Below are 20,815 nucleotides of genomic sequence, written 5' to 3' on the forward strand. Positions count from 1 at the left end.
TATTTAGAGAGACATAGAAACCACAACAGTACTCCCCATCCATAAAATTCCTTCCCCCAGTAGTGGCCATTGTGCTCCTATGTACTGGGGCTTCGTGTCTAGCAAGGCATGCACTCCATCAAGTAAGCTACCTCTGGGCCCCTGCTAAGACTGTTTTGAGTAGAAATTCACCCTTATCAGGAGTATGAATACTGCTGTTTTAAACTGGGGGTACACCTCAGTAAGAGGTGTGGTATGAATTGCAAATCATCAGATTGCTAAGGGCCCTTCAATTTCCTCCTTCCTTCCTTCCTCCCTCCCTCCCTCCCTTCTTCCCTTCTTCCCTTCCTTCCTTCCTTTCTTCTTTTGCTACTAGGACTTTATTTGCTGGGACTCCATGCCTGCATAATTCCACCACATCCAGTGGACTTTATTTACTGATTTGTTTTTAGATGGAGGGTAAGAGACAATGATAGAAATGGAGGAGCACTGCAGCACTGCTTTATTTAACTTGTAAAGCTTCTTTTGTGCAATACTCCCATGTGGTACTAGGGGCTTGAACCCAGGTCTTTGTTCATGGTAAAATGTGCACAGATTGGATGAGTTGTCTCCATCCCCCCTCTGAAAACTTTGATTTGGTGTGTCTTAGAAGAGAACTCCTCTCATTCTCTTTTTCAAATACAACTATTTTGGGTGGGGAGGGGTCTGACAGCAGAAAATGTGGCTTAACAGTAGAGCACATACATTGCATGCATAACATGCCAAGCTTGATCCCTGTACCACATATGATGAAATGATGGTCTGGTCTCTGTTTCACTGTCATTTATAAATAATAATAATAATTATTAATATTATAAACAAAATAGCGATTTCATGACAGGAAAAAGATAAGAGGGGGCAGATGGCAGTGCACCCAGTTGATTGCATATGTTACCATGTGCAGGGACCCAGGTTCAAGTCCCCAGTCCCCACCTGCAGGAGGGATACTTCCTGAGTGGTAAGGCAGGTCTACAAGTGTCTCTTCTTTCTCTCTCCTTCTCAGTCTCCCTCTACCCTCTCAATTTCTCTCTTTCCTATGTAATAAAAATCGGTGGGAAAAAATGGCCACCGGGAGCAGTGGATTGGTAGCACTGGCACTGAGCCCCAGCAGTTACCATGGTGGCAAAATAAATAAAAATTTAAAAAATAAAGGAAGAAGGTGAGATATTTTTTTTCAATTGCAAGAATGTAGGTTGTTTCCAATTGGAATGTCCTAAGCTAACAAAACTTTGAAATGCACAGTCTGCATTGTCCTTCTCAGTGACCCTTATCAATTTTATGTCAACTGTTTTTATCATTACTCTGCTCCTGATCATCCTGATCCTTATTAGAATTAGACCGACACAATATCTCGCTTCAGAAATAGAGTAACACATATCATAGGCTTTGTGTTCAGACGGCTAGAATATAAATCATCTCATGTCACTCTGTTTCTGCTCTTTGACTTCTGCTGCTCACTCAGCCCCTCAGCCCCTCTGTCACTTCATTGCAGCTGGTGTTTTCTGCCCTATAGGCAGTGGGTTGATGATTTGCAAATGTTGAAGTCTGAGAACACAGTTGGGTTCATATATATCTTTTAACTGTTGATTTCTCTATAAAATAACTAGAACACATATATTGAGTGTCCTGGCTCACCACAATACTATTTGTCATGAACAAAAGACTTCCCTCCATCTAGCTAGTGAGCCCACACCAACATGAGCATACTATAAAGTAGTAGAAGAGATTTGTTACACAGAGCTCAGCAGTACAACTAGTGCATGTGTGTGTGAGGAGTTCAGGAGTGGCAGAGGGGCCCCGTGACCTGCAGAGAAGAATGGGTATGGGGACATCCTTCTGAAGTTCCTCACCCCCATCCCGCCCAACTGTGGCTTCCTAAGAGGGAAATGCCAAGAGCACAAGTAAGGAAGGCACAAGAATGAGTGCCATCCGATTCATGGGCTTCCACAGTTTCACCTTTCAGAATCACCCCTTTCCTTTGGTTGTTTTTCAAAATACCTGAGAGGGTGGTCCTTTGTTTGCACATACAGTGTATGCCCAGCCAATCATCAGCAAAGCCAGGCCCGACCTGCTGAAAAGCCACTTCATCCCAACTCTGGAGAAGCTGAAGAAAAAGGCTGTCAAGACAGTACAGGAGGAGGAACAGCTGAAAGCGGATAACAAAGGAGACACTCAGGAAGCAGAACTCCTCATCCTGGATGAGTTTGCTGTCCTCTGCAGAGACCTCTATGCCTTCTACCCCATGCTTATCCGCTATGTGGACAACAACAGGTACAAGGGAAGGAGGGGAAACTTGACAGGAAGATGATAAGATGGCGTTGGGTTGTATTACAGGAAGAGAGGACCTTCACAGCTGCCACCACCAGTGCCCTGTGATCCTCAATAATCCCTGGTGTAAGACTTCTAACAGCCAGTGATCTCCATAATCAGTGATTCTATATGGCCAATGGCATGGCCACTCTTCCCATAATCACTGGTGACCAGATCTGAGAGGGATCTGGTTGGATGAGGCCAATGATCCAAAGCTGCCCTGTTGTTGCTCTGGCACACGTTCATTCAATAGACATCACCTGAGAAACATCACTGTTCTAGGCATTAGGGGGCAGGGTAAACAAAACAGATGAAGGCATCCAGCCTAATGACTTTTGCTCTAGCTGGCAGGTGAGACCTATAGACAATACACAAAATACACGGAGCAGGAAAATTTGGAGTAAGGAGTCAGTGTAGACTTGGATTTCTAAACATTATTACTAAGAAAGTAACATTTTAACAAAGACCTAGAAGAGGTGAGGGAATGTCCAGGGCACCACTTGGAAGCTAATATAGAGAAAGAAGTGGGAGACATCAGAGACATGAGAGTGATGTGAAGATTATAGGGCCTTGGATGCCTCTCTGGATTTTGCCTCAGATGAGAGGAGAAACTAGTGGAAATTTGGAGTTAACCTGTGGTATTATCTGATTCACTCTTTAAGCTCTTTGACAACATATGAAAGCACAAAAGAAAGGATACCAGGTGGGAGCCTCACAGAGATTTACTCGAGAGTTGGTGGGAATCCCCAGAGAGAATACAGATTATCAATTACCAGTGCCTGGGAGGAAGGAGAAAGGGCACGACTCACTGCTTAATGTGAATAGGGTTTCCTCAAAGAATTCCGAAAATGTTCTCTAACCTAGGTACTCTTAGTGGTTGCCCAACATTACAAACGTGCCAAATGCCATGAATGGATAATGTCAACTTCTACGTACTTAAACACAAGCAGGAACAGAAAAATTGGTGGTGACCAGGGGCAGGGTAGTAGCAATAAAAGTTTAGAAGAGCTATCGGTTTGTATCTATTTTAAAGGTAGAGGTCTTAGAATTTCCAGATTGATAATGAGAAAAAAGAGCAGAGTCAGAAGAAGTTCATTGTAGGCAAGTGGGAAGGTGAAGCCTCCAGAGGTTGTCTGGGGAATAAGTACATACACTTTTAAGGAGATCACTTTTGGATATATTAAATAGTTGGCTATTTGATATAGAAAATGGATGAATGGATAGTTGAGTATATGAGTTCAGAGTTCACAAGAGAGGTATGGTTGAGCCATAAGAATTTAGGAGTCATCAGCATACTGTGTATATCATCTTTAAGAACCATGAGATTGGGACTTGGCAGTGGAACACCTAGCAGAGCACACACGCTACCATGAGCAAGGACCAACTTTCAAGTTCCCAGTTCCCACCTACAGGGAGGAAGCTTCATAAGTAGTGAAGTGGTGCAGGTGTCTACATTTCTCCTCAGTCTCCCCCTTCACTCTCAGTTTTTCTCTGTCTCTACCAAAAAAAAAAAAAAGAAAAAAAGAAAAGAAAAAAGGCTTCTAGGAGCAGTGAAGCACAGGCACTGAGCCCCAATGATAAACCTGGAGTCAATGATTTTCTAATAAAAAAAAAGAGCTGGGTGTTGAGTGGTGACACACACCCCCCATAGAGTACACATGTTTTAATGAGCAAGGACCCAAATTTCAAGCCTCCAGTCACCACCTGTAAGAGGGAAGCTTCACTATTAGTGAAACAGTGCTTCAGGTGTCTGTCTTTCTTCATCTCTAGCCCCACCCCTTTCCTTTCAGTTTCTCTTGCTCTATCTGATAAATAAAAGATTTTTTAAAATTTTTATTTATTTATTTATTCCATTTTGTTGCCCTTGTTGTTTTTTATTGTTGTCTTTCGGGATGTCTCTCTCCTTCTCCGGCAGGGTGTCCTCCAGGGGAAAGGTAACGGGCTGGTTCTTTCTCGCTCACGACAGGGGTGACACGAAGTAAAAGACACCAGGGGACTCTTAGTGTGAATCTAGACTCTGAGTCCTTAGAGTCCCAGAATCCTAGAGTCCGTTTATTAGCAAAATTGACATGAGTTAAATAGAAAAGCAATGGAGGTAATTATTGTTGAAATATGACAGAAATTACAGGTTTCTTAACAGTCAGCATGCCCCTAAGGTAGGGGGCTGGTATGACAGGAATTGATGAGATACAAAACAGTTATTCTCCATGACACAAGCAACTTAATAATCCAAAGGTATTTGAGAGAAGCATAGGGGTTAAACCCGTAGGGTGAGACAGAAAGAAGATGAATATCAAAAGGCCATATAGTTTGGAATTTCTCTTGTCTGGGGTCTGAGGTGTGTGATGAAGTGTGTGATAAGGTGTGTTCTTCTGTGATCAGAAGGTGACTTTGAATAAGTGAATCTGCAGCCAAAGGCCTGTAGTTAATGGAGGGAAATACTGGGGTATCTGTGGGCCTGAGAGTCAAGAAGGAAAGAACCAAGTCTGAGTTTCCCCCCTTATGCTCACCTCAGTTGAGAGAGACTTACCAAGAGGTTATCTTCTCAGACCTCCATCCAAAGATGGGGGTGGTTCTCCCTAAGCTCTATCAGGCTTACACATGTTCCCAACAGTTGTCATCATTGTTGGATAGGACAGAGAGAAATGGAGAGAGGAGGAGAAGACAGAGAGGATGAGAGGAAGACAGACACCTGCAGACCTGCTTCACCACTTGTGAAGAGACTCCCCTGCAGGTGGAGAGGCAGAGCTTGAACCGGGATCCTTCCGCCGGTCCTTGTGCTTTGCGCCACCTGCGCTTAACCCACTACGCTACAGCCCGACTCTCAAAGAATTATTTTTAAAAGAATATTTTTTAAAAAGAGAGACAAGGCTCTTGCCGGCGCTCCACTCTGGTGTTCACACGCAGGAAAGGTTACTGCATGAGGCGGCCATTTTCTCTACCTCCACGTGGCCCAACCTGCTTCTCTAACACCCAACTCTGAGGTGCCAGTGCGAATAAAGATTTGTGTTTCCTCTTCGCTCTGGACCCTCTCTCTTTCTTCTCTGCGGCCCGCGCACTACAACATCTGGCTCTACAACGGTGGCTGAAAAGAGAGTTAACATACAAAGCCAAACAAATTGTTGCTTCACTTCACTTTGTCTTTTCTGGTTTCACTCCCCACCCCCCCCCACACACACACACACATCTCTTCACTCTATTTCATTCTTGTACTTGGGTTCTTTCCAGGGGTTGCAAAAAGACTCCTAGTTACAGATTCTCTCTCTCTCTCTCTCTCTTAAAAATAAAAAAAAGAGAGACAAGAGACTTGAGACTAGAGATAAGTGTGAGATAGATGAAGTATTGAGAGAAAGAGGTCCATGTGCTTTTGAGCACTGAAGAGACAGGCAGATGAGAAAAGAGACTGAGACAGAGAAGGAGCAACCAGTGATATGGAGAAATCAACAGAATGGTCTGTCCTGAATGCTAACTTCCAAAGTATTTGGAGTAAAACAGAAGGAGGAATGAAGGGCATCCGTGACTGTGACAAGAGCAGCTTCAGTGGAGCAGAGGAGACCTAAGTTCCTTTGGAGAAGGTTTGAAGAGAATGGGCAGAAAGGGCTTGAAGGCAGCAGCAGCAAAGACAGCTTGCTCAAGGTGTTTTGCTATACAGAGGAGCAAAAAAATGAGATGCTAGCAAGAAGTAGAAGGAGGGTCAAGAGAAAAGTTTAAAATGAGACACTTGATGGCTTGTTTGTGTGTTAATGGCAGTGATATAATGGAAGAGCGAATTGATTGGGGGAAGAGTGCCACTGAGCAGGAAAAGGGTCAGCCTTTGTACACACACATTCACATGAGGACAGGGAGTATGATGCTGATGCTGGCAGATCTGTCTATTGCCAGGATAGCCTGAGGGTGCTTCTTCCTGAGCTAGTGCTCTCTGGGTTGGAGAGAACTCAACTGGAGCCGATCTAGGCTGCTGCGTGGGAGAGGGATCAGGAACTCGTGCCGCACTAACTTTGCAGGAGATACCCTCTGGAACTCTCGGAGCCAGAAAGCAATTTCCAAGTGTCTTCAATCAGAAGAGCAGCTGTTTTTATACTCTCCAAGTAGGGTGGAAACAGGATGTGATATAGAGAGGGTGGAGAGAAAAGTGACTGGTGAAAATCAGAGTGTGACAAGGAGGGGGCGGAGCAGGCGAGAATCCTATCACTGAACCACCAATGCTCTGGAGGGAGTGCTTTATGTAAATGTAAAAGTGATTTATGTAAATAGACCAAAGCTTTGAATGGGATTAAATCTATCCCTATATAGGCATATGGTTAAGCAGAAGCCAGGGGGAGCTGGCATACTATCCAACAGTCTATATGTGGACATTAAGTATGCATATATGCAAATATACATACACTTGCATCTAATACCTCTAAGTACTATGTATATAGAAGTTTGTAGTTCTTGCTTTCATTTTCTCAGTGAGGAAAAAAAACCTTAATCATCAGCTGATGAGGATGTTGAGAGATTGGAGTAAAAATATTTGTCAAAAAACATTTAAGGGGGGGCGGGTGGTGGCGCACCTGGTTGAGTGCAGACATTACAGGACACAAGGGCCCCGAGTTCAATCCCCCAGGCCCCACCTGCAGAGGGAAAGCTTCACAAGTCGTGAAGCAGGGCTGCAGGTGTCTCTCTGTCTCTCACCCTCTCTATCTCTCCTTTCCCTCTCCATTTCTGGCTGTCTTTATCAAATAAGAAGATAATTTTTAAAAAATTAAAGTTTCGGGAGTCCGGCTGTAGCGCAGTGGGTTAAGCGCAGGTGGCGCAAAGCACAAGGACCGGCATAAGGATCCTGGTTCGAACCCCGGCTCCCCACCTGCAGGGGAGTTGCTTCACAGGCGGTGAAGCAGGTCTGCAGGTGTCTATCTTTCTCTCCTCCTCTCTGTCTTCCCCTCCTCTCTCCATTTCTCTCTGTCCTATCCAACAACAACAACAATAATAACTACAACAATAAAAAACAACAAGGGCAACAAAAGGGAATAAATAAATTAAATAAATATTTTAAAAAAAATTTTTTTTTAATTTAAAAAATTAAAGTTTCTTTTTGGGGAGTTATAAAATCGGCAGATTTATTAAGTTTTTAAAAACTGCAGTAATGGAATAGATAATGAGAGAGGATATTTAACTAGCCATGTGGCATGAGTCATGAATCTTTAATCTTCCATGTTTTTCAGCCATCAGCTTCCAGGATGCCTGGATTCTGGGAGAGACAGGGGCAGAGAGGTGAGGCAAGAGCCAGAAGGGGCTGGAGTAAGCCAGCATGCCAAGAGCCCAAGATGGCAAAAGAGCAACAGGCAGGCAGGCAGATATTTCTGTCAGACCCTTCCTTAAATATTTTCAGTTCTCAAAGGTCCTTGCAAGGTTACACTGTGTGCTGATGACTTCTGCTAATCATGCCCACATGGCCCAGCCTTCCTCTGTGTTTATAGGCATAACACAGGACTATTCCCAGCATGGAGAGAAGGTTGAGCAGCTGTCAGAGGGAATGAAAGAGCACCTGGACCAGGGAAAAGCTGTGTGTTTGTCAGGCAACCCTGAAGTGTCCACTTGAGATCTGTGGTCATGAGTTTATTTTCTTTCTTTTTACTGAAAAAAGGCTGTTTCACAAGACTGTGTTACTTTAAGGGTACAATTTCACATCTCTCCAAAATATGTGTTACTACACCTCATGTCCCACACAAGCACCACACACGGTCCATGTGGTCATAAATTTACAGTGAGATCCAGCTGCAGGTCTTTTTGTCCTCTAACTTGTTCAACCACCTGTTCAGCCACCAGGCTTAGTACCAGAGCAGGAAGAGAGTGGTCTTTGGTTAGGCGTAGGGCTTTGCAAAGAGACTATGACAAAGAAAAATGGGTTAGGGTCCAAGGCTGACTGTTAAGAGTGTAAGTATAGAGCTTGACCTGGAAATTTGAACTGAATGATGAAGGAAAGATGGGCTCATAAACAAGGAAAGAAACAGAGGCTTGCTGATTCCAGTGGGAGGCAAATACATGCATATTTTGATTATACCATACCCTTGTCATCAATCACAGGAATTACTGAAAAGAAGGGGGTTATTGGCAAAAAGTCAACTTTATAAGTTGGAAAGCTCATCTAGATACAAGAGTGCGGGGTGGGGGTGACATACATTTGTGAGAGGGAAAGGTGGGTATGTTCAGCAGAGCAATATACAGTAATAAAACAGAACATATACTGAAAATGTCAGAGAAACCTTTATCAGGGCATTTCAGAGGTCTCATGGCTCCACAACATGGCCCCCTGATGGTTTTGCTCAGCCCTGGGTCTGGGTCCTTATCAGTGAGGCTCTGTCTTTATTCAATCAAAGCCAAAAACCTAGGGAACTGTGACTATTCCTGAGGCTGGTTGGTGGCATACTTGATAGAGTGCACATGTTACAATATACAAGGTCCAGGGTTCAAGCTGGTCCCCACCTGCCTTGGAGGTGTTTTACACATTGTAAAGGAGTACTGCAGTTGTCTCTCTCTCCCTCTCTGTCTATGCCTTCCCTCTCAGTTTCTCTCTGTCTCTATCAAAATAGATAAATACATAAATATGACTTCTGCTAGAGTGAGGTTATGAAACTCTCCAAACAAGAAGTCTCAAGCCAGTTGATTTGCTTTTCTTAACCTCAGAATCTATATCAACTTTATTGAAGAAAAAAAGTGTACAAAGTTGCAGAAGGTTTTGATTGTTATGCCCTCTGAAAATTCAAAGACCTGAAACATAAACTTGGGGATGTTTAATATAAACCTACCTCACTGTAGATGTTGAAAGGACCTGGGAATTGAACTGGGAGCCCACTGCTCTCTTTGAGTGGTATGTCATGCTGTCATAAGTAAGAAATAGGTCTAGGTAACCCATTTTAGCATTTAATTTAGAAAATAAATTGGCGATTACAAAGGGTTTACTTAAGATTACTGTATTTGGCGTTTCAGAATAAACACCTTGCCCACACACTCACTACATGTGCTTTTTGTAGAGAGAGGAGTCTTTACCTAGCTATAAACTCTCCCCTCGCTTTCTCAAAAGAAACCCTCCTCTAAGGATCATCATTGTAGTCATTTCCGATAACAGGATTGCTTAGGGATTTAGAGGAGGAAATTGTGAGAATTGGAAGCAAAAACCAAAGTAGAGCAGGGTGGCTCCTGAAATAGCTCTGTAATTGGGTTTGTCGCTGTTGACAATCGAGAGGCAAGCTAGAGTGTGTTCCACTTACACAGTGCTTATCAGTTGCTAAAAACGGCAATGTCAGGGAGTCTTTGAGATCATCATTAATTCATTCGTCCCCTCTTCCCAGATCATTCTGCACCAAACACCAGGGAACATTATGGCCATCTGAGCCTTGTTCCAGACTACCACCTTTCTGTACATGTGCCTCTTACTTCTTTAGGCCCTTTCTTTGCCCCCCAAAAACCTTAGTTGGCTTCTAACTATAGCATTCTGGAGTTGACAGGCATAGCAGAAGCTGCTTCATCTTACCTCTCTCTCTCTGTCTGGAAGAATCAATGTCCCCTTCTTTTCCCTAGTACTGCCTCTTCTGCTTCAGACTGTCAACCACAGTTAGAGGTGACAGTTACCAGACCATGCAATCACTCCCCCTGCAAGTTTCACATTGAACCATTTTGAGGAGAAATCTCCTCCCCACTGTCCCTGAGAGCCACACATGACAACTGTTTCTTTTGTGGCAATGGATTAAATATTAAACAGGACCATCTTGTCCTTTCCTCTTCTCTGCCTGACCCCATCACATGAGAGCTTTGTATTTCCTTCAGCCTGTCCTTGGAGGGTTTCAAGTTTCTTCCCCACGTGGATATGGATGCCTCTTCTAGAGAGAACCTTCCAATGGTCAGTATTCAACCTGACTGCCCCAGAAAGAGTGGGATCTCCAGTGTGGGGTGCTCAGAACAGGGTACATCAGCTCTCTGTTTCCTGTCAGGAGGAAAAGTCAACTATGATAAGAGCAATAACTCTCTACAAGAGGCATCAGCTTCTCTGTCCCCCTCCTGGAAATCAAAGATACTCAGAATATAGAAAAGAATCACTTTAAATAATGTGAGTTTTTGGGAGTCGGGTGGTAGCACAGCAGCTTAAGCACACATGACATAAAGCACAAGGACCGGAGTAAGGATCCTGGTTCGAGCCCCCGGCTCCCCACCTGCAGGGGAGTCGCTTCACAGGCAGTGAAGCAGTTCTGCAGGTGTCTATCTTTCTCTCCCCCCTCTCTGTTTTCCCCACCTCTCTCCATTTCTCTCTGTCCTATCCAAAAACAACGACATCAATAGCTACAACAATTGTAAACAACAAAGACAACAAAAGGGAATAAATACTTTTTTTAAAACTTTTTAAAAAATAGTGTGAGTTTTTGCTAAATACTCATCTCCCAAAATGTTGAAGCCAGTCTGAGTAAATTCTAGGCAATAACTGGTTTAGGCCAAGTCCTTTTCTAGAAGCTTTGGGGGAAAGCCAAAATGGACAGGAGATTTAGCACAGTGCTCATACAAAAAGACCTTCATGCCTAAGGTCCCAGGTTCAATTCCTGGCACCACAGTAAGAGAGAGCTGAACAGTGGAGGGGGAAGTAGCGGGGGAGACAATGCAGTAGTTATGCAGAAGAAAGCTAAGATACATTCTCATCTTTGAAACTGACAGAAAAAACAGAAGCCCAACTGGGCTGTCTTTCAAACCTGATAACTGATCTTTTTAAAGTAGAAAAAAATCTAACTCGCCTTAATCCTGCCATCACCTAATATTTTATTCTTACACTTCTTTTCTTTTGTTTGCCATCAGACTTGTCACTGGGACTCAGTGCCTTCATGATGAATCCACCTTTCCTGATAACCATTTTTCCCTATCTTTTTATTTTATTTTTTCATTTATTTATTGCCTCCAGGGTTATCACTGGGGCTCGGTGCAGGCACTATGGATCCACTTCTCCTGGCAGCCATTTTTCTTAGAGAAAATGGAGATAAATTGAGAAGGGAGGGAGGATAGAGAGGGAGAGACAAAGATAAACACCTGCAGGACCTGCTTCACCACTTGTAAAGCACCCTCCCTGCAGGTGGGGAGCAGGGGCTTGAACCTGGATCCTTGCACTGGCCTTTGTGCTTAGTGTATGTGCACTTAACTGGGTACACCACTTCCCAGCTCCCCTTTTTATTTTATTTTTTAATTTTTTAAAATATTTATTTAGTCCCTTTTGTTGCCCTTGTTGTTTTATTGTTGTAGTTATTACTGCTGTTGTTATTGATGTCGTCGTTGTTGGATAGGACAGAGACAAATGGAGAGAGGAGGGGAAGACAGGGGGGGGAGAGAAAGACAGACACCTGCAGACCTGCTTCACTGCCTGTAAAGCAATTCCACTGCACGTGGGGAGCCGGGGGCACGAACCAGGATCCTTACACGGTCCTTGCGCTTTGCGCCATGTGCGCTTAACCCGCTCCGCTGCCGTCCGACTCCCTTTCTTTTTATTTTATAGGACATGGGCAAGGGAGAGCACTGCTTCACCACTCATGAAGCCTCCCCCCACAGTGGGGGATAAGGGGTTTGAGCCCAGGTCCTTGCACATAGTAACATGTACATTCAGCCTTGTGCACCACCAACCAGCCCCCTGATCTTCTACTTCTTTCTGCTCTGTTAATATGTTTCATCATCTCCACTTGGGTTACTCCAGCCATCTACCCACAAACTGCCTTTTGACAGCCTGTAGTACAAATGGTAAAAGACAGCCACAGGCCAGTGAAGTGGCTCTAAAAAGATCAAGTGTCTGAATATTGAGAAAGATGGTGAGTTCCATGGAAGGCTTGGATCAGAGAGAAAAATATGGTCATCATTTGAGGGTAGGAAGGTCAAGGGCAAGCAGAAAAGGTCAGGTCATGCTCTTTGTCCACTTTAAGAGGGACATAGAGAGCTTGTTGTCTGGAGAAAAACATGTAATGAAACGTTTTTCTTGCACATTCACCACTGTATCAGAAAAAAAGGTCCTCACTACCAGTGAAAGTTTGCCTCCTGGAAAGAAAGTGATGAAGATAATATTTAGCTCAAACTGTATTTCAGTGTGAAGGCAAAGAAAACAAGATGCTATTTTCTCCTGCAGTCCTCATCTTACTCTGAAGAGAATGTGTTTTTTTCTAAAATGTTTTCAAGACTGTGCTATCCATACTCCTTGTGGCTATACTTCACGTGGCAGGGTAGCATATGGCCCCTCAGTCCCTTCTCATTCAGAGCACAGTGCAAATCTTTGAGGCTCATAGAAACCAAAACACTGAAGAATGAGCAGCTGGTCATTCTGATAAAACTTAACACTTGACCCTGAAAAAGTGCTTCTGAAAAATCAATGTGAAAGAACATTTTTTTAAAAATCATTACCAATCTCAAACCTCAAGTTTGAATTGCATTTGGCTGCTGGTACCAGGTAACTGATCACAGTGGCCTAAACAAATTATAAATTGAATCTCACACATAAAAAAAAGTAGGAGTCGGGCTGTAGCACAGCAGGTTAAGCGCACGTGGCGCAAAGCGCAAGGACCGGCCTAAGGATTCGAGTTTGAGCCCCCAGCTCCCTACCTGCAGGGGAGTCGCTTCACTGGTGGTGAAGCAGGTCTGCAGGTGTCTGTCTTTCTCTCCCCCTCTCTTCTGTCTTCCCCTCCTCTCTCCATTTATCTCTGTCCTATCTAGCAACAATGACATCAGTAACAATAATAACTACAACAATTAAAAAAGGGCAACAAAAAAGGGGAAAGTAAAAAAAAAAGTCCAGAGGCAACCTGGTTGAGCTCACATGCTACAATGTGCCAGGGCCCAGGTTCAAGCCCCAGTCCCCACCTATAGGGGAAAGGCTTTGCAAGTGGTGAAAGTGCTGCTGCAGGTATCTCTCTCTGTCTCTCTTGCTCTTTATCTCCCCCTACTCTCTTGATTTCTGGCTATCTCTATCCAATAAATAAAGATAAGAAATATTTTTAAAAATAAGAAATAGAAGTACAGAGATTTCTTTTTAAAAATATTTTTATTTAGTTATTGTTGAATAGAGACAGAGAAATTGAGATGGAAGGAGGAGATATAGAGGGAGAGAGACAGAGAGATACCTGCAATACTGCTTCACCACTCGTGAAGCTTTGCCCCTGTAGGTGGGGACCTGGGGCTTGAACCTGCGTCCTCACGCTGTAATCTGTGCACTTAACCAGGTGCATCACCTCCTGACCCCATTCAGAGATTTCCAACCTAAGGACCAGTATGACTTTCCTTCATTAGAGACTCTGACTCCTTTCTCTTTTTATCCTTTATACCTGTTGGTATGCTTCTAAATTCTGCTTCTAAGACCCCTTCTGTTACATTGCTTGACATTGTAGTCTATTTACATAATCATTGTTTTAATGGTTTAATCCCCACTGGTTCGAGCGCTATTTTCCTTCTCCCCACTCCCTATCCTACGTACTTCCTCTTCCTGACACTTCCGCCTCAGGAGATATAAAAGACAGGGCTTTCTAATAAAGAGAGATTAGAAGAGGTTAGATTGTTGAGCTGCATCCCCGCTCGTCAATAAAGATTGAACTGCATTCCCAGCTCAGCCATGAGTCCCTAGTCATCTCTCTACCACCCGTGAAGCTAGCCCAGCCCGGCAAATACCAGCTTCCATCTTTGAAGATACTTTATGGTGTAGTGTGCCAATTAGAGTACACGCCACCACATTTCCATTCCAGACAAGAAACAGGAAAATACCAGATGAGGGGCAAACAGAGCCCTTCTTGCTATCTGATCCCTTCATAGAGGACTAGTCCAGAAAACCTACCCACCAACTTCTACTTTCATTGCACTGATCAAAACATGGTTGTCCTTCAAGAGGGGTTGAGTAATCTGATCCTGGGTAGACAACCTATAGGGGTCTATTATGGAAATAATAGGCTAGTTGAGGCAGAAAAGAAAAACTAAAGAAGACCATCTCTGAAGTTGGATTTCAAGCTGTGGAGAATTTAGGAGAGACTGTCCAGGGTAATTCAGTCCGATGCATGGGGTCAGAGAACTGTCTTTGCAATGCAATTGTGCTGCATTGGACATAAGGATTGTTGAGTCTTTCAAACCATTTGGAAATCCAGATTTTTCTGTAGCTTAAGATAGTAGATAAAGTAACATCTATTGTGCCCTTCTAAGGAGATAATTGACAATGCTAACTCATCCAGTCCTTTAAAACTACAGCTTAATTCAAATGTGTGAAGTACTTAGGGGAAAGACAACTTTAACATAAGACTGAGTTCTGCAACTTAAGTCTTTTGCTGCCAGTATGGCTTTTCTTTTTCTCTTATTTTATTTTATTTTATTTTATTTTATTTTATTTTATTTTATTTTATTTTGGGCCAGCACTACCAGTGGGACTCAGTGCCTGCAAGACTCCACCTCTACTAGTGGCCTTTTTCTTTTTTTTCTTTGATAAAAGGTAAAAGATATATAAGGAGAAAGACAAAGAGAGAGAGATACCTGCAGCACTGCTCCACCAGTCTTGGAGTTCTCCCTATACATGTGGGGACCAGAGGCTCGAATTAGCTTTGCCACTATGAAATTTAATCTAGCGTATTAACAAAACATGCAGTATCTATTTATAGGGAATTTCCAAACCATTTCAAAGGACAAAGGAAGTGTTGGGCTCTGTCCATAACTAACAATAAAAAACCAGCTCTAAAATAAGATGCTAAGGGGAAAAAATAGTGATTTGGAGAGTTCTTTTGTTACCACTTCAGGAGACTTTTTTCAGATATATACAGAGAGACAGAGAGGGAAAGGCAGTGACACTTCCTCCAGGAAAGGCTGAGCTGGAACCTGGATCTTGCATATGCAAATCCAATGCACTATCCCGGTGAGCTATTTTGCCATTTCTGGGAAGAAAGCTGTTTTGAATCTATGAAGTCAGTCTTTTTCTTTTTATTCCTATTATTGATTTAATAATGATTGACAAGACCACAGGGTAAGAAGGGTACAATTCCACACAAGTCCCACAATCAGAGTTCCATATCCCATATCCCCTCCATTGAAAGCTTTCCTGTTCTTTATCCCTCTGGGAGCTTGGACCCAGGATCATTATGGGGTACAGAAAGTGGAAGGTCTGAATTCTGTAATTGATTCTCCACTGGACATGGGTGTTGGCAGGTTGATCCATACTCTCAGCCTGTCCCTTATCTTTCCCTAGTGGGATGGAGCTCTGGAGAGGTTCCAAGACACATTGGTAAAGTCGTTTGCCCAAGGAAGTCAGGTTGGCATTATGGTAGCATCTGCAACTTGGTGTCTGAAAAAGCATTAAGATATAAAGTAGAACAAGTTGTTTAATAATCAGGAACCTAAAATCAAGAATAAAATGCAGATGAAATTTGGGGTCTGCGTTTTGGAAAAAACTAGGAGGTCTAGTTTAGGTATATTCCAAGAGGGCTATGACTTTACTAGTTATTGCCTAAGCCAAACAACTAACATGCAGGTGGGCCAAAGGAATTGTGTGGGGAGATGGTGTCAGAGTTGGACAAAGGGGTAGAAAGCTGGATCAGGGTAGAGAGTAGCTCCCAAGTATGAGAAATGTATATAAATATTGTTAACCATATATATGTATATAAATATTGTTAAGCCCATCAATCTGATCTGGAGCCCACATTAAGCACAGGCGCCTACCTAAGCTCTACACACCTGTAGGTCTGAGCTCACATTTTGTGGTCATAACTAGTAACATTCTATGCCACCCTCATTGTAGGACCCATCATCCTCAAGTGGCAGAGAATGTTGACCCTACCTCCCTTCAGAGAATAGAATATTCCCAACCATTGTTGATCCACATTGAGGGCAAGGTCTTGTAGAGGCCCTCAAGAGGGTCCACTATGTTGTTCCTGGTGGAGATTACCAGTGACGTTGGAGAGAGGGATCTGTTAGAAGTCTAGGCCCAACATGTCAACATGGGAATCAAGGATTCCCTGACTAGGGCTCTGAATGATGGGGTATCGTGACAGTGACCACAAAAGCCATTATTAAGGTATGCTGATCTCTTGCCCTTATCCATCTTTTGTAGTCCTTACTTTGTTGGACAAGGTTAGCGTGGAAGTGAAGAAAAATGTAATAGGAAGTAGTGAAGATGGCTATCTGGGTTTAAGTAGAAACTATTAAGTACTTTATGGTGTCTTTTTTTTTTACTGCATTATTATTATTATTATTATTAATGTTTAAGCCTGGCTTTCTGGGCCATTAGACAGTGAGTATTATAAGTTTAGTAACTGGGTCTTCTTTTACTCCACTTCATCTACACAGTTTATTTTCCAGGTCTGCTACATTACCTAGTGTATATGAGGTCTTATGAGACTGCATTTGTTATTATCCTCAAGATGTCCTTTGCCTCATTTCTGTACTGAAGCCCTATTCTCTGGGCTCACTGGACTATTTCTTGGTTTGTTTCCTCACTTGGTGGACCACATAATACAGTAACCTCTTCAGAAAGGATTTGTGAAAGGAACTTTTTTTTTTTGAGATTTTTACATATACAAAAAATGTATGTGGTAGTTCACCTGGTGAAGCACTCACATTACAGTGCACAAGGACCTATGTTCAAACCCATGGTCCCCACCTACAGGGGGAAACCTTCACGAGGGTGAAGCAGAGCTGCAGGTGTCTCTCTGTCTCTCTCCCTTTTTATCTCTCCCTCGACCCCTCAATTTCTCTCTCCCTCTGTCCAATAATAAATAAATTTTTTTTTTAAATGTGTGTGTCCTATCCTTACACACAATCAATAGTTTGTATGGGAGAAGAATATAAAATTCTATGTTGAAAAATAACATTTTCTCCCGGTTCGAGCCCCCGGCTCCGGCTCCCCACCTGCAGGGGAGTCACTTCACGGGCGGTGAAGCAGGTCTGCAGGTGTCTGTCTTTCTCTCCCCTCTCTCTCTGTCTTCCCCTCCTCTCTCCATTTCTCTCTGTCCTATCCAACAAAAAAGCAACGTCAACAATGGAAATAATAACCGCAACGAGGCTGCAACAACTAGGGCAACAAAAAGGGGGAAAAATGGCCTCCAGGAGCAGTGGATTCATGGTGCAGGCACCGAGCCCAGCAATAACCCTGGAGGAAAAAAAAAAAAGAAAAATAACATTTTTTATTGAGGGGCTTAATACTTTACAATGCATATAATATGACATATGCATATAATTTCATTACATAAAAGGCCCCTAAAGTTTTCTCTTTTTTTGCCTTTTAAAATTTATTATTACTATTATTTTATTTATTGGAGGATTGTCACAGTTACAGTAAATACAATAGTTTGTATATGAATAAAATTTCTCAATTTTCCTTACAACAGTACAACCCCCACTAGGTCCTCCGCCATCCTGTTCCAGGACCTGAACTTATGGTGTCTTTTTTTAGGTCTTTCTACTTGCTTGCTACACTTATTGAGTCTCATTGCAAACTATTGTGCACTTTTACTTTTCCCCAACTTATGGGTACATGTGCATTATTTAAAAGTTTTTTATAGGGAGTCGGGTGGTAGCACAGAGGGTTAAGCACATGTGGCGCAAAAGCGCAAGTGCTGGCATAAGGATCCGGTTCGAACCCCAGGCTCCCCACCTGCAGGAGAGTCGCTTCACAGGCGGTGAAGCAGGTCTGCAGGTGTCTATCTTTCTCTCCCCCTCTCTGACTTCCCCTCCTCTCTCATTTCTCTCTGTCCTATCCAACCACAGCAACAACAATAACCACAACAATGGTAAAAAAACAAGGGCAACAAAAGGGGGAAGAAATGGTCTCCAGGAGCAGTGGATTCGTTGTGCAGGAACCAAACCCTGGCAATAACCCTGGAGGCAAAAAAAAAAAAAGTTTTTTATACTGTGGATACACTAAAACTAAAATAAAAGTAAAGCTAAGGTTCACATTAGGGATCAAAGACTGGGGGGGGGGTCAGAAATACTTTGTCATACATACATGTCAGTCACATACTCATAATTTTCCAAACATTCTGTTATTGAGGTGGTGGGAAGATAATCAAGGTGGGGTTGTGAAATACTCTGAGGGTAGTAAATATGGGATGAAGCAACAATTGATCATTGGTAATACATAACAGATTAGTATTTAGAAATGTACATAAAGTTACATTGTTCCTGAAAAACAAACCCAAAACCACTGGTTCTGAATGGAAAAGGTTGATGTGTGAACTGCTTCTAGACTGCTCAGTCTCAGAGGCTTGGCAATGACATGTCCAAGCCCAGATGCATCTACAGTGACCAGAACTTCCCCTGTCTCATTAGTTTAGGCCTATCACAAAACTTAGCTTACCACCTAAGCCCCTTCATCAGTTTGAGTAAGAGAAAACCCTCCCTTGACAATTTTGATATGTCCATTTTTGACATGCGAGGTAAGTTTTGACTCCTTTGTTAAAATGGTAATGATTGTTGTTAGGTGCTTCAACAATACGTACAATAATTGCACACCTATTTCTAAGGATGTATGAGGAACATATTGATAACTCGTTTCCCTGATAATGCCTTCATGTGGGACTGCAGTTTTATCTGTTAAAATGTGCGCATCTAATATTGGTATGGCTTGGGGAAGGAGGGTATTGCCGTTAAGGACTGTTTTAATCATTACTGGAGCCCATGTGTTTATTTACCTCTCAACTCAGATCTAACTGGCTCAAAAGTCCTGATGCTGATTCAGACCAGCTTTTCCGCATGGTAGCCGAGGTCTTCATCCTGTGGTGTAAATCTCATGTAAGTCACTGATAAAATTAAAAATAAATACATAAATAAAGTAAATCTCATGTAAGGAATATGTGTACACCCTGGTTTGAGAGAGGACTGTGGAAAGTACAGACATAGGAGTACCACCTTATAATGTTTCTTTTTCTGTCACACCCAACCCCATCCCACCTCATAGAACTTCAAGAGAGAAGAGCAAAATTTTGTGATTCAGAATGAAATTAACAACTTGGCATTTTTAACTGGGGACAGCAAGAGCAAGATGTCAAAAGTAAGTGCTTAAAAATCACTTCCAGAAGCTGTTTGATCTTGACTTGAGCTGTGTATGTCAGGTGTATGAATGGATTTGTGCCAAACCGCATTTAGATGGAACTGTGCGAAAAGCACTGATCTCTGTTGTTTCTCAGAGAATGAACCACAAGAAACTGCTCTCAAATAAGCATGATCATTGCATTTTATGAATAAGCAGTTGCTTGTTTGTCAAAGTTTGAGTTTCAAGATTTGCCTAAGGCATTCAAGAAGTCACCTTAGCAAATGCTGCTGTTGGCCATTTTAATATAGGACTATTTCCCCTGTCTGATAGATAGATATATATATTAAAAAAATAGCCTGAAGGCACCTTTTGTCAAACTCGGAGGAAATTACCTTGCTTTTAGGATTTTGTTAGCACATGTCCTGCGGTAAACTTCTCTTTCTGTCTGAGGTACCTAGTAGCTGTTTTATTTCATCCGTGGTGACCTCTTAATGCCTTCTGTTAACTTTATATGAGTTGCATTTGAGAAACCCAAACATTTGTCTCTCTCTCTGCAGGCCATGTTTGAAAGAGTGTACATGAAATACCTGTGTGATAAAGACAAGTAGCCTGTAGTGAAGGACGTAGCAGGACAACTGGAGGAGGGATTTAGCTTCCCAGCTCTTCCTGAGTCCCTCTGTGTACTGGGGCTTTATGCAGGAATGACTTTCATGTGGCATCTTGTTGCCAGATGTTGAACTCAGGTCCCTGAGAAGTGTGACTCAGTAAGGGTCACTGTATATGTCAAGCACAAGTGACAAGCAGACCAAGGGTCTGCATTGCTCTTACTGCTGGAGTGGTGCTGCCTTTGAGGAGTGGGAAGGTGGAGTGTGCATGGGAGCCCCTTGGGAGTGAAAATCAGTTTTGAAACGATGACAGCTGTGCGTTTGCAGCCAAGCCACTAGGCATCTTTCCAAATGACTGGGATGGGAGGCTGTGAATATGGAGCTGTGGAAAAGGGGCTGGAATGACACCCCAAGTGAGGCTAGTTCTGGTCAGCAGCCATCACACAGCACTGCTTCCCGTTCCATCTTTTAGCTGTGTTGGCATTAGCATTCTTTTCAGCATCTTCACGTTAACTCCAGGTTTAGAATCCCTTTAATGAATCTTAGTAAAAATTTTTTTAAAAGTGCACACCCAACAGAGAGAAAACAGGCGTGTATATTTACATGCAAGAGGAATCTTGACTGCAAAGGAACTTCATGGTGGACTCCTTTATGCATGAGATCATTTTTAGTTGGTTTTCCACTATGAATTCAGCTTTTCAGCAGATGTATCTGCTGCTCATGTAAAGCAAGAGTTTTCCAATTCCTTCCCCCTGAACATCTATCTTAACTTCCAGTCTAAAGGGTCTTATAGCCATCACAAGCTTTCTTTGAACGCTGTCTACTTATAGAAAGTTGACAAATGAAGGGTGGGGGTATAGCATAACGGTTATGCAAAGAGACTTTCATGCCTGAG

General features: G+C 42.8%; 1 protein-coding gene across 1 annotated transcript in view; it reads left to right on the forward strand.

Annotated features, from left to right (window-relative positions):
- RYR3 (ryanodine receptor 3) overlaps window positions 1-20,815 on the forward strand; it is a 691,732-nt gene that overhangs the window by 604,594 nt on the left and 66,323 nt on the right. The window contains exons 67-69 of the mRNA XM_060175180.1: window positions 2,049-2,289; window positions 18,987-19,074; window positions 19,241-19,333. Of these exons, the coding sequence (XP_060031163.1) occupies window positions 2,049-2,289; window positions 18,987-19,074; window positions 19,241-19,333 (422 nt within the window). The remainder of the gene's footprint in view (window positions 1-2,048; window positions 2,290-18,986; window positions 19,075-19,240; window positions 19,334-20,815) is intronic.

Source organism: Erinaceus europaeus, chromosome 16, assembly GCF_950295315.1.
Source record: "Erinaceus europaeus chromosome 16, mEriEur2.1, whole genome shotgun sequence".
Taxonomy (NCBI): Eukaryota; Metazoa; Chordata; class Mammalia; order Eulipotyphla; family Erinaceidae; genus Erinaceus; species Erinaceus europaeus.